The 27,057-nt window shown below is 32.2% G+C and overlaps 2 protein-coding genes across 2 annotated transcripts; one reads left to right on the forward strand and one right to left on the reverse strand.

The window, feature by feature from the left end:
• Nucleotides 1-463: 463 nt before the first annotated feature.
• Nucleotides 464-4,329, forward strand: LOC143059329 (uncharacterized). Its single transcript, XM_076232811.1, has 3 exons — nt 464-475; nt 2,416-3,321; nt 4,111-4,329. Exons 1-3 carry the CDS (start codon nt 464-466, stop codon nt 4,327-4,329), a joined length of 1,137 nt encoding a protein of 378 aa, XP_076088926.1.
• An 11,466-nt stretch (nt 4,330-15,795) lies between these two features.
• LOC143058440 (uncharacterized) lies at nt 15,796-23,218 on the reverse strand. The gene is made up of 5 exons (XM_076231926.1): nt 22,959-23,218; nt 20,334-20,633; nt 18,234-18,569; nt 17,379-17,669; nt 15,796-16,876 (listed from the first exon to the last, which is right to left on the reverse strand). The coding sequence occupies exons 3-5, from the start codon at nt 18,289-18,291 to the stop codon at nt 16,299-16,301; spliced, it is 927 nt and encodes a 308-aa protein (XP_076088041.1). The 5' UTR covers nt 18,292-18,569; nt 20,334-20,633; nt 22,959-23,218; the 3' UTR covers nt 15,796-16,298.
• Nucleotides 23,219-27,057: the final 3,839 nt, after the last annotated feature.

The following is a 27,057-nucleotide window of genomic DNA, read 5'->3' on the forward strand; positions in this document are numbered from 1 at the left end:
TGTAAAATAGATTTTTTACGAAACATAGTTGAACATTTTGGTATTAATGCTTTATTGCAAGTCGCAAGTTCATTTCATGGAAATGAAGATACTTATTTGAATGTAGATGAAGGAAATTAACAACAACAGATATTTAATTTCCCTATAATAAAGTGTTTCGCTACTATTGATTGCTTTCGTAGCACTTAAAAAAACAACATATTATTGATTTCAGTTTGAAATTTTCCATCCACTTAAAACTTGCAACTACTGTTTGAAGTACTTATACGCATCTTCTTCCGTCCTAAAGGAAACTCAAGACTACATAAAATTATACATATATATATATATATATATATAATTCAGAAAATTTACTTTCTGAACATGGAAACAATGCGTAAAATATACGTGATATAGTAACAGTAAAGGTATTTTAGTTGAATGGCATAATCAAGATTGGAAATAGAAAACAATTTCAATAAAAATGGAAAAGAAGGTAAACCATTCAAACTTATTGCTTTATTTAATGTTAGATCAAGTTGCTTTTACCATTTTCTAGATATTTCTTTGCTCGCACTATTAGATATCATTCGAATCCATAATGTCAAATCAAAAAATTTTGAAAAATCGAATCTTTATGAACATCTGTACCAAGCTTTAAGTTGATTTCTCCACTATTGCAATGTTTCAATATCTTAAACCAAAACCTAACCTTATACAGGTGGTACGATTTAAAGTACAAACCTATAAACTAGAAAAACAAATGTCTTCTACTATCATGGGTAGGGCGCGACAATGATAAAACTAAGAAAAAGTCAGTATAACCAACCGAGAACAAGTTGACAAGCATATCTCAGGACAATACGTTTTCCATTCACAAAATATTGGTAATAGTTAATACTTCACATGAGTTTTAAGATTTATGTTGTAATTGGTTATCAAATTTTTAATTTGTAAGAATGACATCCAACATCATATCATGTTCCAATGTAGTTTGACAAATTAACCTTATTTCTACAAAGGACCATACATATATTCTTCAATGTTAGTGTAAAGCAAATGGTTCTTTGTCAAACTATATACAGAGAACCATCATATAAATAGGTTTTTAAATCATAATCCTCTTTTGTAAATTAATTGGAAAAGTATACAAAACAAAATCCATTTTCCCCAGACACCATTGACCTAAAGTGTTTAATGGACACTTCTACCTCTGTCACTTTAATAGTGTGTGTTTGAAGCAAGATTGACACCATATGTACGAGGGACATTCCCTTCAATATTCTAAAATATTACGACTTTATGGAAATACGGTAATTGAAACTGTCTAAATTAAATTGGTTAACTGGGATACAGATTGTATTAAGGTTTCATTCAAACATAATTATAAACATCTGAAACGTATATGAACTTCTACTTTTGAAGATGATTATGAAAACACTGTTTAAATTGAAAAACAAATTTCTTCCATTTGCACAATATGCATATTATTGGACGGTAAAGTACACAAATTCCTGCATATATTAACGAAATTAAACTTGCTATACTGAGCACTAGACTTTAAAAAAAGTGTTTTAACCTTCTATAACATAACTTGTCGATATGCAAATAATGTGCAGTACAATTGATATTATTTTTAGTAAGAAAATGCTGTCAAACAAATCAACAAGTGTCTTCAACATTTAGACCGATGATTAACACTCTTATTATATTATTAAGGTGGTACCCAACACCTTCACTAAAATTAATTTGACTCGTTTAATTTTCATAAAATGTTTACAAAGTATTTACTTTTACCCTTTGACAAAAATATAAAAATTCAAAAAAATTGAACCAACCATCTTATCAGAAAAATTACACTGGTTATATAGCAGTTTGGCAAACAATAATTTTGAGCACTGAGAAACTTAATATTCCCTTAACAACACAACGTAGTTAAAACGTTTAGCTGATTTTATAGAGTGATATTCCTGTAGTGTTAGTAACCACATTAAAAGGCTATCAATACAGAAGAAAATACTGATAGACATCTGTGTGCATACCTATAAGTAACAAATATATTTAGACAAAGTTTTAGTGGTTACCCATTGATAATAGACAAATCTACTCATAATAAATACAAAGATTAAATTTTGTAATAACGCTAGACGCACGTTTCGTCTTCAAAAGACTCATCAGTGACGCTCGAATCCCAAAAAGTTAAAAAGGCCAATAAAGTACGGAGTTGAAGAGCATTGAGCACCATTTTTTATTAAAGTTTTGCCAAATACAGCTAAGGTAATCTATTTTTGAGGTAGAAAAGCATGTGTGATCTTTCTCTTAGTTACATAGTAAGAAAATTAAAAGCAGCTGATCCTAACTTATGTTTGTTTTGCCATGCCAAATACAGAAGTTTGTGTTACTTTTATTTATGATTATTGATAACTTATTTTGTAGACTGACATGGGAAGAAAATCTAAAGAGAAATGCGAGTCATTAAATTTTTACAAGTATCTTTGTCACAAAACAGGATCTGAGGAGGTCGTTAGAATGAGAAGGTTAAATCTTGATGTTGTTGAAATGGGCTTTAACAATAAATTGAAAGTAATACACAGTGGAAGTAAGGCCGAAGGACTTGATTTAAAAGGTAGTGACGAAGATATAATGAGTATCAATTCTTTATATAAAGTATATCAATCAGAAACAGAAGTTGTTTTTGATAGTCTGACAGTTCCTTTAATTATGAATACAGAGAGGACCCTTCCATGTTTTGCACAATTACGTCTTCTATATGAACAGAAAGCTTTCAAATATATGTGGGAAAACAATCATATAGGAGGCAGGTTTTCGAGTGAACTTTTTAGACAGGATCATTTGCCGTTGTTTCCTTATGAGATGAAAATTCATGGTCCTTGTTTATCAGATATAAATGATCTTTTTGATGTTGCGTTTTGTCTTAAATGTGACCAATGGATATTTCAAGCGAGGTCATGGATCAGTAGACCGCGTTCTCCATGGCCTTCACCTAAAACAATGTCTAAAATAATATCTTGTGGAGTGTTATTTGTTCCAATTGGATGCAAAGGGTCGATAAATGAAAATCTGGAATGGCGAATTTCATTTTCTCTAGCAGAGAGATTACTTGTCTATTCCTTCAGTCATACACAATTATTATGCTATGTTCTATTAAAAATTTTGTTAAAGGAAATAGTAGAGAAACATGAAGATTTGAAAGAATTATTGTGTTCATATTTCTTGAAAACATTGATGTTTTGGATTTCCGAAGAAACGGACCAAAATTTATGGCGACCAGATAATATAATACCTTGTTTTATGGCATGTCTACAAAAACTGGTGTACTGTGTAAGGTATTCAATCTTGTCACATTATTTTATTCCTGACAATAACTTTTTCTACTTACGTTGCAGTGATATGAACAAGGAAAAATTGGCAACCTTACTTGAGCAATTATATAAACAAGGAGTAAATTGTTTTGCGTCTTCTGAGACCCTGCAAGATTATAAAGGACAATTCTATATACTTGCTGAATATTTTGTAAGTGGAAATCCGAGATCAGTACAAAATACAAAATTTGATATTCAAGATATTAAGAAAATGAATCTACTAAATAAATGTCTACGTCATGCCAGGTCTGGTTTATCTAGAGGTTTGTTTGCGTTATATTTATCAAAGGTATGTAGATCTGCTCCGGATACATCAAAATACCAATTTAGCTTAGAAAACAAACAGCAGTTCTCCAAGTACAAATACGATCTCACTCATTTAGTGATAGGTATACATTCAGATGCAGTATCAGGATGGCTGACGTTAGCTTCTTTTTTCTATGTTCATCAAAATTACTTTGCCTCATTAAATGTCTTGAAATATGCTTTGCAGAAATATCCTGAAAGAAAAAACACGGGAAGAACCTTACCCGAGTACGCATTTATCCAACGACATGATCTGACCATAATAGAAAAAGAAAATCTTTATACAGAATTAAAAGCAATAACAATTGACAATCTTATATATCGCAAGAACTCATCTATAATTTCTAAAGAACTACAACTAGATGTTTCAAAATCCCATGCAGTTTATGATCCGTTATCGTTTGACTATTTCCTAAGCTTCTTATGTTATTACCAACTACAGGACATGACATCATGTAGATATTCTTTACAACAACTTAGATCAACAATTAATTTGACAACCTTTGGTAAAATAACACACATATCGTCACCAGTATTTTGTGGAATAGCCTACCAGTTAATGGGTGACACATACGTTACTAGACAATTTTTTCAGCAAACTGCTAAATTTGATTCACATAAGTTAACCAGTGCAGTACAAAGGTTATCTAGTGTCATGTGATACTGATATGTCAATTACGATGTTACTTAGTAAAGTTTTGAGTTCTTGAAATGTGAATCTAAAGACATAATGAATCACGAATTCGTATGCTAATAAATTATGGGATGTATCCTGATTCTGTGAATATTTTTAGAAGATTTATTAATTACTCACAACGGTATACTACAGTTGCCCTTATTTATTCACCCCTTATCTTATTGATTTTGTATTTACAATGTATCATAGATCAAATTTATTCGCTCATTTGTGTCTTTCTATGTTGTGATGTTATACTATTGTTTCAGATAAGCATATCAAAACGTTTAAACCCGCTGTAATTGTTTGCAGCTTGTTTACAAGACATAAACTTTTTATTCTGTTTTCTTATTATTAAGCTTGATTCGTGTTTTTTTCAAGCTTTGAAACAATAATTTAAATTAAGTTTTTAAAGTACTTGGAAGATTAAATATTTCCTTGTTTATTATTGACGAATAACTCGTTCTTTTATTAAAATAGTCAAACAGTAGAATACGAGACAACGGAAACAATCAACACGTGTTTTAATACAAAATGTACATGTTCTTGCTATTACAATGTCACGAGATTCAAAATGGCTGAACAAAATAGGCGAGGGCGTTTCTAAAAGGAAATGATTAATTGACAGTGTCACGGAAATAACTATTCAAACATAAATACGTACGTTTATAAATAGGGAAAATTCCGTTGCTCTATGGTGTGCGAATTGTCAAAGCATAGCAATAAGACCTAAGCTTTACGGTTCCACAGCTGTACGTAACCGTGCGAAAATTAATGGGTGCTGCATACTTAGCAAAAAGTCATTTAAAAAGTTATAATGGAGACTGGGTGATGTATAATGACGATGTCTATGACTGAGAATTCGTCAAAGAGCAGAGTTTATAAACAATATAAGGCCAATGTCAGAAAAATATAATCTGTTTTGTATGACCAAATGATGAGGCTGAGAAACTGGGGAAACAGTTTTGCTCCGATTACAAAAAAGTTTATATTTTTTCTGACATTGACCTCATATTGTTCTTATACTACAACTTAAATTAATAAATTGATAGCTTTTTAAATTGTAACACAAATGTGAAACTTATTTTCATTCTTTAATGACATATAAGGTAATTAAATTCCATATGGAGTGAGAGCGAAACCCGAACTCCATATCGAATTTACTGACGCCATATATATCGTATTAGGTCACTAGCACACTATATACCGAATTTATCCTACCGACTATCTTAATATGCGGTTTGTAGACTAGTGGCTTAATGAAGGGATCAAGTCTTCAATACCGTTATTATTAAGAACCTAATTCCATTGGTCTGTACAAAAACAAATGTCAAAATAACAACTTGTTAGCTTTAAATGTGTTTAATTAATCTATTTCAATCGTTTCACCAATTTCGTCGGATGAAACCTTTCAGACTTTTCCTCAACACAGTCTTGTTTTTATAAAGGGACGTAACATCGCTCCTAACCGTATATTGAAATAAGTCTCGCCTACTAACCTAATATTGAATATACACGGTTTCAAAGCGGTTGCTTTTAACCAATCATATTTCAAGAAATGCATATGAGGTAAGATAAATAGAAATACATAGAAATACGTAGACGATATTTGTCGATTTACAATTCAGATGATCAGCTCCTGGAAACGAAATATTTGTTAGTTAAATTGAAGATCGGTTATTAAAACTTTACATGTTTTTCAGTTTTTGGTATTACATTTAGCATTGCAACAGTATTCTGCAGAGCCATATAGATCCCAAATATCTTGACTTAAAGAATCAAAATTCGTCAGTCGAAGAAAGATCGACAAGAGACCAAAAGAGAAAAAGTATCGGCTAAAATAAGTTGTTTTTCAGTATGAAAGACAATAACTAACGACAACCACACGCTTTACACGTCGATCTTGGAAACGCAAATGCATGATATAACGGGGTTAGATATATCAGTGGCGCTTAACCTTTATGTTGATTTGGTACAGTGATTTCACAGCAAAACACAAGCATAAACAGTAACAATCATTTGGATTTAACTTGACTGATCAGATTGGCAAGAAACACAGGTTTTTAATAAAATCTTAGTTGTTCAATAACATTAATCATGATTTGTAACAGCTTATAGTTTTCTTACACACAAGGATTTGAAGAAAATGTGTTTGAAGGGATTGTGGTTCATATATACATAATCTGAAAATGTGTGTTTTGAAAATCAATGAAGCTTTTTCTAAGGCTACCTGTGTTTTATGGTGTGCATTTTCTTGCGTTTATTAGTACTGTATTCCAGTCATGTATTGTTGTCAGTTTAGTATTATATTTAACATTGCCATACAAGTGCGAGTTTTGTTAACCACAAAACCAGGTTAAATCCACCATTTTTTCTTGATGTAGAACTCACACACCTTCATAATAATAATAAAAATGATATTATTCAATTATTGTTTAAAAATAAATTCATGGTGATGAAAATTTTTAATTGAATTTAAGTCCTGATTAAAGGTTGTTGAAGTTTTATAAACTTTGTCCGGATAATTAACATGTATATATAGAACTCAAACACTTTTCGTATGACTAGAATTTTGCTAAAGATCAGGATAATAAAAAGCTTATTTGCAGTACACACAAGCCACAGTGTGAATTTGACGAAATACTAAAAGTTTTTCTGTGTACTAATTCAAATTTGCATTTGTTTATTGCTATTAAAGATTTTTAGAGTTCTGGAAAAAATAAAAGTTAAGTATTTTTCTTCTTCTTAAACATTTATTATGTCTTAAACATAATTTGTTTATTTGAATAAATGTACAAGTGTCGTTGAAAGTGTTCCTATCTTAACCATATAAAGGTGTAAATTGAAACAACAACCATCCCGCTGTTTTGTCATCTGCCAGTTATTTGATTAATGGAAGATGTAGACCGACATTCATGCTGATTCTGAATATCATTTTGCAATATTAACCATTTAAGAGGGTGTCCATGGAAAAACCAGGCAGTGGATGGCACATGACATACTTTGTTTTCAAAATTTTTTCATCTATTTCATATCACAAATTCATTCTTTCTCAAAGTTAAATTTTGTTTTTTTATTAACTGCAACAAATAAAGAGAGAAAAAATACATAGAAAACACTAAAAATTCATTAAAAAGGGGAGATAACTCTTCATTTTGTAAAAAAATTGGTTGCGTTGTTAGTGAACTTTAAAATCATTTTCTGAGCCATCCACTGTTGATTCAAAAATATCTTTGACATATATATCCTTTGTATGATATAAACATTGCATTGGAACCAAAAATTCAGTGGGAAAAAAATTATGTTGTGCAACCCATATCATAGGATTTGCCTGATATTTACTTGGACATCCTCTTAAATGTACAATTACCAGGTGTATATCTCTGTCAACTTCTCTAAATTGGGATGTTTATACATGTAAATATAAAGCCACGTCTAGAGTACATGAAAGAGATAACAACAATGTTGAATGTTTGAATCTTAAATAACAATGTGCATGCCAAATGTGACTCTAGAACATTCAAATATCCAATGATGTAAAAAGGAATAGAACAATAATGTTCAGTTTATAGAAATTATAATAATAAATCAAAGGTAGATGTGGGGTATAAGTAAATGAGATAGCAAACCAACGACAAAAATAACGTAGACATCTAGAGAGCAAAATATAGTCTTCACCTCAAGATTGACTCTAACAGGGCAATTTAAATATAAATGCCTTAAAAAAGATGTCAAGACCTAAATCACACTGAGTCGAAGGGGTCGAAAGATACCAGAGGGACAGTCAAACTTATACATTGAAAATAAACTGACAACGCCATGGCTTAAAACGAAAAAGACAGAAAGACAAACAATAGTACACATGACACAACAAAGTAAACTAAAGAATAAGCAACACCAACCCCACCAAAAACTAGGGGTGATCTCAGGTGCTCCGGAAGGGTAAGCAGATACTGCTCCACATGCGGCATCCGTCGTGTTGCTCATTTGATAACAAATCCGGTAAATAGTCTTATTTGGTAGGTCACATTCATGAAATAGAAGGGGATTGTAGTTACGACGTAAGGAACATATCATAAATCATTTGGCAAACAGTTATTCCATAACGGTCAACCAACTCGTGATGTCGTCCGTAAAATTTACGAAAGGATGATTTCAACTTCACCATGTGGAACTTTTGGCTTAACAGCTTCCTTGTGAGCAGCAACCCTTTATCAAGAAAATCATGATAGGAAATGCAAGCACGGGAATATCGTTTCAATTGGGAGATATATATCCGTATGCAGGTGCTACTGGAATGTTGTTACTTAGAAATGGAAAGTTCACAACTGGAAAGCTGAAATCATCTCTTTTGTCGTAAAGTTTTGTTTTCAACCGACCCTCATTGAACTGTATCTTTTGTATCATTTATCTCTAGTTCGATGGGATAGATGCGTTCAACATAGTCACCAAATTTTGTATTATTTAGTGAAAGAACATCATCTATATAGCGAAAAGTAGAGTTAAAGGATATTGTTAAACGTTCAATGTGAATTAAAAAAAATGTATGCTATGTTTGCTTATATTCTCTTTTGTCAGTCTTTTGTGCATCGTTTTCTCATTACGAAATCATGCCGCATCCCCTATTTTTGTTAATGTCTGTCATAAAAACAAACATTCTCCAAATAACGAAAAAAAATAAGATATGACATATGAAAACTTCTAACGAGGTTCTCAACTTTGGACAGGTACTAGAACATATACTAGTATATGGAAAAATGAACGAGTAAAACTAACTTTTGTAGATCGCAAACCTCCCCCTTTTAAATTTCAGTATAGATTAATAGAAAGTGGATGAAATAAAATACAATAAAGATTATAGTATTACTTTTTAATTGTGATTTTTTTTTTTAGCTTAAAGACAAATCAACAAGTTTCTTCAACATTGAGACCAATTATTATCACTCTTATTATACATGTATTATTAAAAAGCTAGCAAGACAGAAGATAATACTGACTAAAGGCATAAGTATGTAAACCTACAGGTAACAAATATATTTTAAACAAAATTTGAGTGGTTACCCATGGAGAATAGACAAACGCATGTGTGATTTTACTCTTAGTTACGTAGTGAAAAGTGAAAAGAAACTAATCCTTACTAATGTTTGTTTTTGCAATGTCAAATACAGAAGTTGGTGTTACTTTTATTTATGATTACGGATAACTTATTTTGCAGACTGACATTGGAAGAATATCTTAAGAAAAATGCGAATCATTAAATTTTTACAAGTATCTTTGTCAGAAAACTGGATCTGAGGAGGTCGTGAGAATTAGGTGATTTAATCTTGATGTTGTTGAAATGGGCTTAAACAATAATTTGAAAGTAATACACAGTGGAAGTAAGGCCGAAGGACTTGATTTAAAAGGTAGTGATGTAGATATGATGAGTATTAATTCTTTATATAAAGTATATCAATCAGAAACAGAAGTTGTTTTTGATAGTCTGACAGTTCCTTTAATTATGAATACAGAGAAGACCCTACCATGTTTTGCACAATTACGTCTTCTAGGTGATCAGAAAGCTTTCAAATGCGTGTGGGAAAACAATAATATAGGAGGCAGGTTTTCGAGTGAACTGTTTAGACAGGATTATTTGCAATTGTTTCCTTATGAAATGAAAATTCATGGTCCCTGTTTATCAGATGTGTATGATCTTCTTGATGTTGCATATTGTCTGAAATGTGACCAATGAATATTTCAAGCCAAGACATGAACCAGTAGACCTCGTTCTCCGTGGCCATCACCTAAAACAATTTCTAAAATAATATCTTGTGGAGTGTTATTTGTTCAAATTGATCAAAATTCAAAGGATCAATAAATGAAGATCTGGAATGGTGAATTTCATTTTCTCTAGCAGAAAGATAACTTATATATTCCTTCAGTCATACACAATTATTATGTTAAGCTCTTTTAAAAATCTTGTTAAAGGAAATAGTAGAAAAACATGAAGATATGAAAGGTTTATTGTGTTCTTACTTCTTGAAAACATTGATGTTTTGGATTTCCGAAGAAACGGATCAACATTTATGGCGACCAGATAATATTATACCTTGTCTTATGGCATGGCTACAAAGACTGCTGTACTGTGTAAAGTATGCAATCTTGTCTCATTATTTTATTCCTGACAATTACTTTTTCGATTTACGTTTTTGTGATATGAACAAGGAAAAATTGGCAACCTTACTTGAGCAATTATATGAACAAGGGGTAAATTGTTTTGCGTCTTCAGAGATCTAGACCCTGCAAGATTATAAAAGACAATTCTATACACTTGCTGAATCATTTATAAGTGGAAATCCGAGATCAGTACAAAATACAAAATTTGATATTCAAGAAATTAAGAAAATAAATCTACTACATATATATCTACGTCATGCAAGGTCTGGTTTTATCAAAGGTATGTAGATCTGCTCCGGATACATCAAAATACCAATTTAGCTTAGAAAACAAACAGCGCTACTCCAAGTACAAATACGATCTCACTCATTTATTGATAGGTATACATTCAGATGCAATATCAGGATGGCTGACGTTAGCTTCTTTTTTCTATGTTCATCAAAATTACTTTGCCTCATTAAATGTCTTGAAATATGCTTTGCAGAAATATCCTGAAAGAAAAAACACGGGAAGAACCTTACCCGAGTACGCATTTATCAAACGACATGATCTAACCATAATAGAAAAAGAAAATCTTTATACAGAATTAAAAGCAATAACAATTGACGATCTTATATTTCGCAAGAACTCATCTATAGTTCCTAAAGAACTACAACTTGATGTTTCAAAATCCCATGCAGTTTATGATTTGTTATCATTTGACTATTTCCTGAGCTTCTTATGTTATAACCATCAACAGGACATGACATCATGTAGATATTCTTTACAACAACTTAGATCAACAATTAATTTGACAACTTTTGGTAAAATAACACACATATCGTCACCAGTATTTTGTGGCATAGCCTACCAGTTAATGGGTGACACATACGTTGATAGACAATTTTTTTCAGCAAACTGCTTAATTTGATGTGCATAAGATAACCAGTGCAGTACAAAGGTTGTCTATTGTCATGTGATACTGATATGTCAATTACGATGTTACTTTGTAAAGTTTTGAGTTCTTGAAATGTGAATCTAAAGACATAATGAATTACGAGTTCATGCGCTCATGATTTATGTGATAAATCCAGATTCTGTGAATAATGTTAGAAGACATATAAATTTCTCACAACGATATACTACAGTTGCCTTTATTCATTCACCCCTTATTAGGTCTTTCCAATTTTCCGTGGAAAGACCTATTGGTTTTCTTCTGATTATTATTTTTTTTTTCTTCCGCCTAATTTTTTTTCCTTCGCTGTTTTTTTTTGTTTCGCAAGATGTCGCTTAGATAAATGAAATATGATATCGAACAGTTTATGCGCTTTTGAAACTGACCCTGCTAAACCGAATACTTTCTCATATAAGAGTTATCTCCCCGAACACTGTTTTTCTTGTTATCGCTTAATCTTCGCAACCGTATAAGAAACCGACAAATTTATTTTACCAAATTGCTTGTTATATCCTCAGGATGATTTGATTCATTTTGACCGAAGCTATCCGGAGACTCCATATGAGAGTTATTTCCCCTTTTATATTTGATATAAGTGATATGCATTTTTAACTGGAAAACCATAAGTGGTAGAGGCCTAGGGTCTTTTGAATTGAGGTCCTTGGTTCAAAAAAATGAAAATGAGGTCAAGGTCAAAGGTCAAGGTCATGATTAAAATTTTGATTTTGGCTTGTTATCTCTTATTTTCAGAAATCATACAAGATATCGCCAAAATATTTTCACACAATTGTTAGTTACGACATGTTGTAACACATAAATTTTAGTCGAAAGGGTACGTAGACATTTGACGCAAGTTTTCCCCCTTTTTATATTTAATATCATAAGTATGGTAATATAACTCATTAACAATATAAAGTAGAGGACTAGAGTCTTTTGATTTGAGGTCCTTGGTTTATGACCTTGAAATTGAGCTCTAGGTCATATGCTAATTAAACGTTCTAGATTTTGACCTTTGCTTTTACCTCATATGTACACATGATAAAGCCATGGGACTTTTTGCATTAAGTTGTGAGCAATGTGACTTAAAAAACACAACCGGAAATGACCTTTTGTAAACCGGAAGTAGCTATTTTTTGTACTAAATCAATGTAAAAGTATATAGAACCATATATTTTTGGAATCAGTGTCAAGTAAACTATCAAACAATACCGGAAGTAAACTTTTTAAACCGGAAGTAAAAGATTATCTCCCTTTTCTATATATTTTTTTATAGAAACCATATATTTTTTGAATATGCGTTCAATAAGCTGTCATTTGGCGCTAAAATTGACATTTAAAACAAAATTTTAATATTTTTATATAAAAAAAGGTCTTAACTGGTGGAAAGACCATCAATGGTTCTCTGAACAATTGGTTTTTAATTTTTATTGATTTTGTATTTACATTGTATCATAGACCAAATGTATTCGCTAATTTGTGTTAATATGTCTTCTGTTTGAGTTAAGGCCATTTCAATTGCTTTTTCATAGTATGTCTTTCTGTGTTGTGATGTTATACTATTGTTTCAGATAAGGGTTAAGGTTGTTACATATCAAAACGTTTAAACCCGCTGTAATTGTTTGCAGCTTGTTTACAAGATATAAACCTTTTATTTTGTTTTCTTATTATTAAGCTTGATTCGTGTGTTTTTCAAGCTTTGAAACAATAATTTAAATTAAGTTTTTAAAGTACTTGGAAGATTAAATATTTCCTTGTTTATTATTGACGAATAACTCGTTCTTTTATTAAAATAGTCAAACAGTAGAATACGAGACAACGGAAACAATCAACACGTGTTTTAATACAAAATGTACATGTTCTTGCTATTACAATGTCACGAGATTCAAAATGGCTGAACAAAATAGGCGAGGGCGTTTCTAAAAGGAAATGATTAATTGACAGTGTCACGGAAATAACTATTCAAACATAAATACGTACGTTTATAAATAGGAAAAATTCCGTTGCTCTATGGTGTGCGAATTGTCAAAGCATAGCATTAGGACCTAAGCTTTACGGTTCCGCAGCTGTACGTAACCGTGCGAAAATTAATGGGTGCTTCATACTTAGCAAAAAGTAATTTAAAAAGTTATAATGGAGACTGGATGATATAATTATAATGACGATTCCTATGACTGAGTATTCGTCAAAGAGCAGCGTTTATAAACAATATAAGGTCAATGTCAGAAACATATAATCTGTTTTGTATGACCAAATGATGAGGCTGAGAAACTGGGGAAACAGCTTTGCTCCGATTACAAAAAAGTTCATATTTATTCTTGACCTCATATAGTTTTTATACTACAACTTAAATTAATAAATTGATAGCTGTTTAAATTGTAACACAAATGTGAAACTTATTTTCATTCTTTAATGATATATAAGGTAATTAAATTCCATATGGAGTGAAAGCGAAACCCGAACTCCATATTGAATTTACTGACGCCATATATATCGTATTAGGTCACTAGCACACTATATACCGAATTTATCTTACCGACTATCTTAACATGTGGTTTGTAGACTAGTGGCTTATTGAAGGGATCAAGTCTTCAATACCGTTAGTATTAAGAACCTAATTCAATTAGTCTGTACAAAAACAAATGTCAAAATAACAACTTGTTAGCTTTAAATGTGTTTTATCAATCTATTTCAATCGTTCATCACCACTTTCGTCGGTTGAAACCTTTCAGACTTTTCCTCAACACAGTCTTGTTTTTATAAAGGGACGTAACACCGCTCCTAACCGTATATTGAAATAAGTCCCGCTTACTAACCTAATAAGGAATATACACGGTTTAAAAGCGGTTGCTTTTAACCAATCATATTTCAAGAAAGGCATATGAGATAAGATAAATAGAAATACATAGAAATACGAAGACGATATTTGTTGATTTACAATTCAGATGATCAGCTCCTGGAAAAGAAACATTTGTTAGTTAAATTGAAGATCGGTTATTAAAACTTTACATGTTTTTCAGTTTTTGATATTACATTTAGCATTGCAACAGTATTCTTCAGAGCCATATAGATCCCAAATATCTTGACTTAAAGAATCAAAATTCGTCAGTCGCAGAAAGATCGACAAGAGACCAAAAAAGAAAAAGTATCGGCTAAAATAAGTTGTTTTTCAGTATGAAAGACAATAACTAACGACAACCACACGCTTTACACGTCGATTTTGAAAACGCACAGGCATGATATAACGGGGTTAAATATATCAGTGGCGCTCAACCTTTATGTTGATTTGGTACAGTGATATTACAGCAAAACACAAGCATAAACAGTAACAATCATTTGGATTTAACTTGACTGATCAGATTGGCAAGAAACACAGGTTTTTAATAAAATCTTAGTTGTTCAATAACATTAATCATGATTTGTAACAGCTTATGGTTTTCTTACACATAAGGATTTGAAGAAAATGTGTTCGAAGAGGTTGTGGTTCATATCTACATAATCTGAAAATGTGTGTTTTGAAAATCAATGAAGCTTCTTCTAAGGCTACCTGTGTTTTATGGTGTGCATGTTCTTGCGTTTATTAGCACTGTATTCCAGTCATGTATTGTTGTCAGTTTAGTGTTATATTTAACATTGCCATAAAAGTGCGAGGTTTGTTAGCCACAAAACCAGGTTCAATCCACCATTTTTTCTTGAAATGTCCTGTACCAAGTTAGGAAAATGACAGTTGTTAGCTTATAGTTCGCTTCCGTGTGTGTTGCATTGTCGTTTATATTTGCACTTCAGTGTTTCTGTTGCTTCGTTGGTTTCTTCTTATGGTTGATGTTGTTCCTCCGGTATTACTTTGAAACCCTTAAGTAATGTTTCGTCATTTTCGCCTATCTTTTGAATTGGTCGGATATAGTTTTCAGTAGTCATTCTTCCAATTGAAAATAATTACAGTTGACTAACAAAAAGATCAACCAATTTGTTCATAAGCAATATTTGTTTGTTTGATGTAAAAAATCAAAGACATTGTTAACTTTTTTTTTTAAAGTTGTGTAAATTTAAGTTTGTTGTATTGATACCTCTTTGTGACAGTTTTTTTTTTTTTTTTGTATTAGGAGCACACATCTGTAATTAACACAAAATAAAACCTTATCACTGCTATAACTTATCTGATTTTAACATGGGAAACGAGACAAGTCACAAGCATGGGCGGAACCCCATTATGAATATCTTTATAGAACCCCTGAGTTCAAAGTGTTTATAAATACTCTGATGATGGTTTCACAAGATCTCTTATGAGTAGTTTTGACTTTTCCTATAAGGGTTCAGCAGTTAATTTATTAATACATTTTAAAGAAAGGCTGATACAAAAAAAGTTCAAGACATAGTGCGTGTATCACATCAAAGACAATACACCGTGAGTCAAGATGAGTATTAAAAATAATTATTGCAAGAGTTCCATAAGACGTCCCAATATTCTATAAATTTGTCAAATAAATCATATTCAAAAAAATGTCAAGAAATTCTATCCTAAACATCTCATTATACTTTTTGTAGGATTAAGTACATAAATATTCAGTATGGGTATTTATATTTAACTGGGGATTTTCAACTGATGTATATTGTTTGTTTTACAAATTAAAAGCCATTTTTCACTGGCAATTTCGTTTGTAGTTCATTTTAAATAACTACATTAAGAAAACTATCAAATGGTCATGACAACCTCTATAATTTAGCAAGCAATCCAAGAAGGGTTAAAAAAATACAAATCTGTATCTGCTACCTGATAAAGAAATGCCATTAATTCAGCTGTCGTTAAATTGTCTATTAGAATGATCGATTTTCATCAACCATTTTACAGTAATACTCAACGCCTAAATTATTTAAGTTGTTGCATGTACAGTCCTTGTGCTTTGGATATTTCCTTCCAATTTGGCTGCAGGGATACGTATGGATGTAAATAATCGTTATTCACTTGATAAATGTCACTCCCGGAATTACACGATCCGGACTCGGACACCGATAGCCTCTTTACATTTGGATGTAAATAATATGTATTAGTTTCACAAACATCACTCCCAGATCCACATGAATCGGATACTGATTGCCTTTTTACCCATGGTTCTAAATAATCATCGTTTACTTGATGGACTTCACTTCCAGAAATATAAACATCGGAGTTGGTCTCTAACTGACGTTCGATCCGTATTCTCGGCCCCGATTCGTCGTTTGGCTCATTTGTATATGTCGGCACGAAATTTTCGGGAATGTGATCAGAAGGAATTTCATCATATATACTTGGACCATCAGTTGTTATGGTCCTTGGTCTATTTCCTGATACTTCACCAGAACATCTATTTCTTATGCAAATACATATTACTGCAGGTAGGAGAATTATAAAAACTACTCCAGCACTGCTTATCACAGCGAATATTGTGAACATGCCTTTTTCTTTACCTTAAAAACACAGTAATGAATTTACAACAATGTACACATTCAGATATATTTTTGTGTATTTGTGCAATTGGTTTAATAATTTTTTCTAAGTTTTATTATTTGAGACTTATTTTAGTCTGTTGCACTCATTCAAATTCTGCCAAAGCACAGTCTTGCTCTTTTTAAAGTATCTGCGATTTCCGCAGCTTTATTTGACCTGGATTTGTATTTTACTGTTTTTATGAGGTTTGAAATTCGGTAATCTACTGATCACTTAGTACGGTAATTTTAAAGTTCTAGTCGAGTATGTAATCGTATGTTTATTACGTTAGTTCTTTTGAATTAATAGCTTTGTATATGCAATGCCTTCAATTATAATTATTTTTAAGTTGGTCTTTTTAATGTTTTATTTTAATTTTCACAGAAGAATTTACAAAGTGGTGAACTACAAAAAAAGAGATCAAAAACGGTAAACTTTAATTTGAGTGTTGTGATTACTAGTATATCATGAGGTAAGACTAACCTTTCATCTGAATTATTCGTATAGCTGTTTTATTGCTTTCTCCTAAAGCATTTCGAGCAAACATTCGAAAGAAGTATGTCTGTGTTGACAGAAGTCCAGATATTTGCCATGACAATTCCGCAGATGCTGATGAATTTAATGACTTCACACTAATCCAATTTATATTGCCTTCAACTTGGTATTCAATGAAAAATGTTTGTTCTAAACCACCATCGAAATTTTTAAGCCAGTTTACAAAGACATCGTTTACCAATGGTGTTACCGAAAAGTTAATCGGTATGCTTGGTGGACCTGCAAAATACAACGTTGAACATTAAGATGTAGTGTGGGATACTTATATATATATAATATTACTGTGGGTTAATTATTTTACGTGCATTCCGTGGGAAAAGCTGAACCACGAATTTAAATATTCAACGAATTAAAAGTTTTTTCGTAAGCTTCAATGCAGACTTTGAAACAAAGAAATCAAATATCCACGAACATACAATACTTTTCTCAAACCACGAAAATTGGTATCCACGAAAATAAGTGAGCATACAGTCTCGTCTTATCTTATTTCGGTAATACACTGTACCAATCACGCTCGAGATCAAAAATTAGAAAAGCAAAACAAAACTTTTGATTTTGATTTTGTCTGTTATACTCTGTTATAAGAGGGACGAAAGATACCAGAGGGACAGTCAAACTCATAAATCGATAACAAACTGACAATAAGGAATTCATCTTTTTGAATTAACCTTGGCATTTGGTATTATTGTTCTACATTTTTTGTAAGCGAGTCGTGTGCACATGATAAATATTTTACAATCTGTTTGATTTGAATAAACGATTTTTGAACAAAATGCAACTTACTAGCAGCCTGGATTGTAAAGTTTGTGGTATCCTTTCCATAACTGTTTCCAATATCCATGGTATACTTTCCGACATCTTTTTCTGAAAACGTTGAGAATTGGATTTTTAACAGATATCCATTTGACTTAACTAATGTGTTGTGAAATCTGAGTCTTAACAGAGCTGGCTCATCTGTTATAACAGCTTCTCTCTGTCGGTTCAGGGGGGCACCGTTTATATCTTTCAGTTGTATATCCGTAACTTTAGGAACGCTATATACTTCTAAACGAATATATGTTGGCTCATCAATTATGCCGTAAAATATTCGCTTGCTACTTTCTAGAAAAACAGGCTTTCCTGCAACATAGTAATTGACGTTATGAAGTTCAATATAATTTTTATATATTCATGTTAACTTATTGATATATAGTTATCAAAGGTATCAGACGCGCGTTTCGTCTACATAAGACTCATCAGTGACGCTCAAATCAAAATATTTATAAAGCCAAACAAGTACAAAGTTGAAGAGCATTGATGATCAAAAGTTCCAAAAAGTTGTGCCAAATACGGCTAAGGTACTCTATGCCTGGGATAAGAAAATCCTTAGTTTTCGAAAATACAAAGTTTTGTTAACAGGAAATTTATAATAATGACCACATTATTGATATGCATGTCAACACCAACACAGAAGTGTTAACTTCTGGGCTGGTGATACCCGAAACGTCCACCAGCAGTGGCATCGACCCAGTGGTGTAAATAGTTATCAAAAGTATACGACACGTTTTTTGTGTAGTTATGGTTTGAAATAATCCGTCGACTGCATTCTGGTACATTACGTTCAAACGTGCGTGATATTAGCTGTTATTATACTTCATGTTAAAATGCTATATTTTGATTGGCTAATACGAGGGTGTTAACTTACTCTATCACATGGCTGAGCGGGTGACAATTTTTTTTAATGTTACCATCTCGTCCAGACCAATAAAAATTGATAATTTAAAGAATTTGCATCAAGTAATAAAATGCAATGCTTCTACGTTGTGGCTCAGATTTTATTATTTGACTGTCAAAATAAAAGAAGTTAACATCTTTTGTTGCTTGTTTTAAATACCCGTAACGTTGTTATGTACGTGACGTCATAGAAAATACTTTTTAAAATATAATTAAATGTAAAAGACCATAATGATAGGACATTCAGAAAAATACATTAAATAACACATAGCTGAGAGGATGATAGAGCAGATTAGTATCCCTCGAAAAAGCATTGTCAACCTTGGTTTCGCCGCGGTTAACAATGTTTCCTCGGGGTAACAATCTGCTCTATCACCATTTCAGCTATGCGTTATTTATATGATAAGTTGCATTACTTCATACAATTTGGAAAGTGAACGCGCTATTTTACTCCTTCTGTGTTTATTCCATATAAATAGCAATTAAGTGTTTACATGAACTATCATTGACATGGTCATGATTATAAATAATCAATTTGCAAAAGAAAAAGACTTTTTTTTATACCCTAGGAATAGATTGTTGAAATTATGGTCCTCAATGCTCTTCAACTTCGTTCTTTACATTTTTCCAATTCGATCGTCACTTGTGATCCTTTTGTAGACAAAACATGAAATTCACTGCAGGACACAATTTATATTCTAGTATCTATGATGAGTATATCATGTTTGTATATACTACTCTTCTTGTCATATCATATAAGTTATTATTGGTCTGTTCTAATAATTTACTTTTGGGTTTGTTTTTACTCATGCAACGAACCAAATACAGCTTGGTCCTTGTACACCTCTAACAGGTATCGTGAGCATCAGATAAGTACATTTTACTGTCCAATTTTTTCATTCAAAATTCACACTTCAAATCTTATACAAAAGATCATTTCACACTTATTTTACCTTGTGAAAACATTTCATTTCGTGAGTATCTCATTATTCAAGAACTGTTGCTTTGTTTCATATTTTGACTTTGAATTATTTCGATCTCGAGCATCACTGAAGTAACATTTATTGTAGAATTACGCATCTGGTGCGGTAAAACTGGTAATGCTTAAAATAATTGTTATTTCAAATATTTATTTAAAGTACCAACAGTTAATCAAGCTCGTTGTGTTACCTCGTACAGATAGAAAAGCATCATTCGACTGGTTTACTTGACCATGCGTATCTGGTACTCCGTTACTGACTGTACAAACATAAAAACCAGAATCCTGGTAACTTTTGGTTTGAGTGGATGGGAGGACGAGACTTCCATTCGTATATCCATCAATAAATCGAATGTGTTCTCCAAATTCTGAGTTGTGCTCCCACCGACTGAATGTGTATGTATCAGGATTTCCATTAGATACGCACAATAATTCTCTTCTGTTTTCATTCTCGGTGTAATTGTTATAGTCAATATGGACAGATGGTGGATCTGGAGCAAACAAAAAAAAAAACTGGTGTTCAAATCTAACAATTTCTTTGATTAAAACCGTTACAGAGGATTATATGCTGTTAATGTTCATTCAATTATTTTTTTTAAATAAAGAGACATAGGGTACACGTCACTTTAGTTTATTTGTTGTAATGGTTTTATTTTTATTTTTAATGACATCAATATCAAATGTGTGCGACAGTCATACAAATGAGAGGTTTTGCTAGCTGTAAAACAGGTTTAATCCACCATGATTTACATAAGAACATGTCTGTTCTAAGTCAGGAGTATGACAGTTGCTATCAATTCTTTTGATTTGTTCAGCTTAAGATTTTACTATTTGCTTAGGGACTTTCCGTTTAAAACAAATCTCGGAGTTTGGTATTTCTATTATTTTACTTATGTTTTTCTTTAATAAACATATCCCTGTAGTGGATCATTTCAGGTAAATGTGTACATGAAACGCTTATGTTGAAGATATCCTAGATATCACGGTTATTACTTATTAACAAAAAGGCAACAGTAGTATACCGCTGTTCAAAATTCATAAATCGATAGAGAAAAAACAAATCCGGGTTACAAACTAAAACTGAGGGGAACGTATCAAATATAAGAGAACTACGACACAACACCGAAACGTAACACACACAGAAACGAACTATAATGTAACAATGGCCATTTTCCTGACCTGATACAGGGCATTTTATGAAAAAATGGTGGATTGAACCTGGTTTTGTGGCATGCTAAACCTCCCGCTTTAATGGCAGTGTTAATTATAACATTAAAATGACAACATTACACGACAGGGTTACAATAAATAAACAGATAAATGGGAGAAAACAAGCGAATAAAAGCCATCCACAGGTTAAAAAATATTTTTATACGCCAGACGCGCGCTAGGTCCACACAAAACTATGCTTAGATGTAAAAAGTATGAAAGCCCTAACAACTACAAAGTTGAAGATCGCCGAGGACCAAAAGTTCCAAAACGTTGTGAGGCCAGGGTTATTCCGCCTTGGAAAAAAACATCATTATTATCAAGAATAATACATAGTTTTGCAAACAGTAAGTTTTATAAAATGACTATATAATAGATATACATGATTAAACTGAAGTGGTTACTAGCTATAGAATAAAAACGAATACATTACAAAATCACAGCCCTGTTAGCCATAGCCAATGCAACGCCCAAAGTGACGTCACATTAAAACTTCTAAAACGTGTTCCGAAAATTAAGAAAGAATTTGGATGAAATTCAAAATTAGATTTGTATGACCTATCTAACTTTTATTAATAACAGTGAAAATTATAGTACTAATTAATATTTTATTGTAGTAGATAATTAATTGTATTATCTAGCTTTGTGGGTGTTTCTTCTGATCAAACTGCAAAGCAAATATATAGTGTAAATTTCGTTGATCCAAAATTAAATCTACCAAATGAACTAGATGGGTAGTTATCCCCAACACAACACAATAATACAACAGACAAGAATACGATTTACAACTACAAACGTTAAGACATTTGACAAAATCCGATCACACAACAAACACAACATCATAACCCAACAAATTAATTTGGGATGGAAAAGTACCGTGACACGTCTTATAGCAATACGAATTCACACTCAGCAAAACAGTCACATTCGGGAATAAGTCACGTTCGGTAATAAAAAGATCAGACGACGTAATGACAAACCACAATCTAACACGTGGTAAAAATGGCCATAGTTAGTTTGGACAAAGATACATCGTATGGACCAACCAATTCGTGATGGTGTCTGTAAAATTTACGGAGTGTCATTTTTAATCTGTCCTCCTCATAACTTTGTTGGAGCAGTTTCTGTGTTAGGAGCATACTCCTGTGTATGAAGTCTGTATAGTGTGAACATGCACGGCCATAACGTATCAATTGAGATATGTAAACACCATACGAAGGGGCAGAGGGTAGGTTACTGCTGAGAAATGGGAAATTGATAATTGGGAAGTTGAAATAGTCCCGTTTATCATAGATTTTCGTGTGAAATCGTCCAACTGTCTTTTTGTTGAAATTATTGTTATTCGTTTATTGTTTTGTCATAAATCAGGTTGTTAGTTTTCTCTTTTGAATCGTTTCACGTTGCGATGTCCTGGCCAGTTAAAGTACTCATACTAGTTTCTCATTGTCTTACGGAATGACCTATAGTTGCATACATTTATGTCACTTTGACCCTGGTGAATAGCGTAACATTGGCAATCAAACAAATCTCCTTACTTTCATATCATTGTTTTGTTTTTTAAACTATCGGGTCCTTTCTTTTAGAGGTTATGCACGTTGTATACTTACAATAGACATCAATACTGATGTTTGTTGAACCCGTTCCTATAGTATTGGAGGCTTCACATATGTATATTCCAGTGTCTCGTCGCGTGATCACCTTAATGTAGAGGATATGGCTATTTGAAAACAACCGTGTTATGCCAATTGCATCAACATACCACCATTTGGGTTCACTCGATGGAGGGTTACTACTTTGATCACACGTAACGTATAGAGATTGACCTTCTAAACTTTTAATTTCATTACTGTCATTTGTTGACAAAAATGGTTTATCTGCAAAGAGAAATTTTTCTCGACTCTAATTTAGGTCTTTAGTAGATGATATTATTTGTCATTTGTGATTAATATACCAAAGATTAAGTGGATTGTTGGAATCAAAAAGCACCTACAAGATGATCACGTGTAAATAAAGAAAAATAAAGAAAAAAAAACAATTACCATGTGCTGATTGTACAACAAGCCTTTACCCTCAACTTGTAGAACTATATGTGTTGCCAATTTTAAAGTTCTTAATTAACTATTTAAGTTCTTAGATATGTGTCTCGCGTAAATGTTGGAATGTCAACATATAATTTTTTTTAGTTCCTCCTTTACGAACTTCATAAACACTACCCACAACCATTTTTACATCACCTTTAAACTGGAGAGATTGTAAGTGCTGCCGGTGTTACTTTTATCTAGATTGTGAACATCAATCTGGTATCAAAGAACTCATTGTAGGAAATATAAGCCCTGGAATAACCCATCAATTCGGCTGTTCAATGTAAGTGTTTGTGTTGCCGGTTTTTCTTTTAGATTTATGATTCTTGATTGGACCTTTTTTTCGGTCGTTTCGTTATATTACAATTGACTAAATACTTCTATATCTGTATACCGTTGATATGCCAAATAAATGTATAAACTTACACGCTATATCGAGCTGAATAGTTCTTTCAAGTGGTTCTTGCATCGCTGTGTTATTTGCCATACATGTATAATTCTGTAAATGGTCTGACCGTTTAGCAAACCATTCTAGTATCAGAATCCTCGGACCTCCGACTTTTACTACTGTTCCATTACTTGCCCATAACAATGTTTCCCCTGGATAGCCATTTTTAACAGTGCATGTCAATGTTAAGAGTTGTCCCTCCGTTCCATGTACTTGGTCTACGTTGTCACTTCCTTGAATTGCCATTTGCTTAGGTGGTTCTAATTAATGTTAATAAGATATTAGAATAAGAATAGTCTATTTCACAAACAAAAGTAAACTCACTATATTATATTTTTTTTAAAACATTGTGTTTTAATCATATTGAATCACTTGTAATCATTTGTATGTAATTAATGTTGATTGTTCTGTTCCTTTTGTTAGAAACTACTTGACTTTTGAATGTTTGCATATTACGTTAAATTAAAAATATAAGCGCAATCATTCTTCTTACTCTATAAAAATATCAACTGAAGCTTTCCTATTTAAATTGGGTTATATATATTGTATTCCCTACTTATTAGGAGACTATGTAAATAATAAATGTTGAATGGTTACCAATACTACAATTTTACACCAAGCCCAAAATATGTAAGCAAATGCAGGTCATCGTACATGTCGTACGGTCTTCGGCAATGAACAATACCCTAAACCGTATACAAGTCTATGAAACCCCAAAACTAGACGAAATTCAAATTTTTACAGTTACATTTTCAATTCTTTTATCTGACAGTTTTTTTTTTTTATCTAAAAAGAATTTGATGCGATTGTCATATAAGTGGGAGGTTTGGGGCTAGAAAACCAGGTTCAATCAACCATTTTCTACATTTGAAAATGCCTGTACCAAGTCAGGAATATGACAGTTGTTGTCCATTCGTTTAATGTGCTTTGTAATTTGATTTTGCCATTTGATTAGGGATTTTACGATTGAATTTTCCTTGGGGTTCAGTATTTTTGTGATTTTACTTTTTATCTTACCAATATGTTGATAAACTATCCTCCTACTTTCAAAGGTTTGCTCCCCCTCACCCTACTTCTCAACCTTTTACTGCGCCACAATTCGAATAAATAATTTTGTCTTGTCTTTATATATTTATGTATGTTTTGTACTGTTTCTAAGTAATAATATATTGTATGTTTTTGTCTGGAGATGGCGTACACAGGATTTGGCTGTCGATCTATCCAATGCATTTTTTTTTAAATATTGTACTTTTAATTTCGGCTTACGTTCTAGTTCTAGCTTTACTGTATGCTGTAATGGTTTACCGTCGACTACAATATCACAAGTATAGTCTCCTTGGTCAGCTGTTGTGACATTTGTAATTTCCAATACGTATTCGCCATTACTAAAATTTCCAGTGACGTTGAATTTTCCATGCATAAAAAACCTGCTTATATGCTGCCCATCTGCAATAGGATACTCGGAATTTGGACCGTTCCATGTTGTAGGAAATATCTCAGTCCGCATAGGACAGACGAGCTTTGCAGTGTTTCCTTCTTTCACAAAAACAATGTTTGCTAGAGATACTGTAAAGAAAATTAAGTATTTTTTTTTCTTTACTGAGTGGTAATCATGGTTATATAGAAATTTCCGTTTTTATTTGTTATCACTAGGTACCAAATCATTCTTTACAAGTACATTGTATGTAAACAATTAGGTTGGAGTCTATAGTGAGTGAGTCACTGATAGCAAATACATTGACAAAACCTCTTCGTTGATAATTTGTTTAAATTCAAATTGAATTGTCTGGTTTTATTATGTCATGATAATTATATTGTCCTTTGTAAATAATTTATTTATTGTATTGTATTAGAGAATATGTTGTAATAGTTTTTATTTCATGCAATGAAGTATAATTTGGATTTTATTTATCCTCAACAGGGGATGCTATTCCATGGAAAATTAGGGCTAGTAACGTTTTAACTTATAGCGTTCGTTTACTTGGGTAAAATGATACACATATATTAGATGATAATTGCAACGAGCGTGGATCCAATCGTATTACAAGGGTTTTTAAACTAAGGTCTTTCATCAACTTGATGAACTTGCCTAAAAAAAGAGAAGCGAAAGATACAGAAGGAACATTCAAACTCGTAACAAGATAATAAACTGACAACGCCATCACTAAAAAAGAAAAAGACAAGTTTAACAACTGTTCACATTACACAACATGGAAAACTAATAAAAACTGAGCAACACGAACCCCACCAAAAACTGGCTGAACTAAGGTACACCGGATGATAAGCCAGGTATTGATCCACACGTGATACTCGTCGTGTTATTCATGTAAGTAAAAACCCGGTGATACGTTTAATTAACTTGATATATAGAACACTTTCGTCATCGTTAGCTCCCCCAAACATGTTTAAAATAGCTATGCTTCCGAAATGTATCCGTCCCAAGTTAAGAGCGCCTGTATAGATTAGTGGTTGTCGCATTGTTGATGTATATATCATTTAAATATTTCGTTTATTGCCACCATAAATTAGTCGGTTTTTGTTTGGCCTTTCACAGTTTGTACCCATCAGGTCTTTTCTAACTGACTGACTACCGGTATGGGTTTTGTTCATTTATACAGGCCTTACTGTATACTATAGATGCTTGAATCAGGTGTACTTAGACTCCAAAATGCCTTAATGGTATATTGTAGTCGTATCATTAGCAGTCATGCCGCATATTGTTATTTGGTATGGCTACGAGTGGATGGTTGTTCTCTGTACATAATTACCCGTCTGAATATGCATACTATAACTACCACTTATTGTTGTTATTCAATTAATTATCAACTATAATCATTCATTATATATGCCATTATGAAGAATATATATAGCAAAGGTGTGTTTACGACAGATATACATCGTAGATGAAGACCGTACTTTGACCTATAATAATTTACTTTAACAAACTGTGACTTGGCATCTTCGTATATCTAAAGAAACACTATATCCCCGCGTTGTCAAAATCTTTTCCATCGTTATTTGAAAAGAAACTGAATTAAAAGATATACCTTGTAACCAGAGAAATAACGTCGTAAAATATACGAATTCCTCCATGTTGACATAAATTAATCACAACTATATGATTCTAGTTGATTGTTTGAAATTGTTTTGTTAATTTATCAAAAACTTCCTGTAGTT

Source organism: Mytilus galloprovincialis, chromosome 14 (genome assembly GCF_965363235.1).
Source record: "Mytilus galloprovincialis chromosome 14, xbMytGall1.hap1.1, whole genome shotgun sequence".
NCBI classification, from domain to species: domain Eukaryota; kingdom Metazoa; phylum Mollusca; class Bivalvia; order Mytilida; family Mytilidae; genus Mytilus; species Mytilus galloprovincialis.

What these genes read in the sequence shown, in the direction of transcription:
- LOC143059329 (XM_076232811.1), top strand. An exon ending in TACAAAAACTGGTGTACTGT is followed by an intron (nt 3,322 to 4,110) that starts GTAAGGTATTCA and finishes TACCAACTACAG; the next exon opens with GACATGACATCATGTAGATA.
- LOC143058440 (XM_076231926.1), bottom strand. Translation starts at nt 18,291, where the DNA reads ATGGATATTGGAAACAGTTATGGAAAGGATACCACAAACTTTACAATC. An exon ending in CTTTACAATCCAGGCTGCTA is followed by an intron (nt 17,670 to 18,233) that starts GTAAGTTGCATT and finishes TGTATTTTGCAG; the next exon opens with GTCCACCAAGCATACCGATT. An exon ending in ACGAATAATTCAGATGAAAG is followed by an intron (nt 16,877 to 17,378) that starts GTTAGTCTTACC and finishes TGTGTTTTTAAG; the next exon opens with GTAAAGAAAAAGGCATGTTC.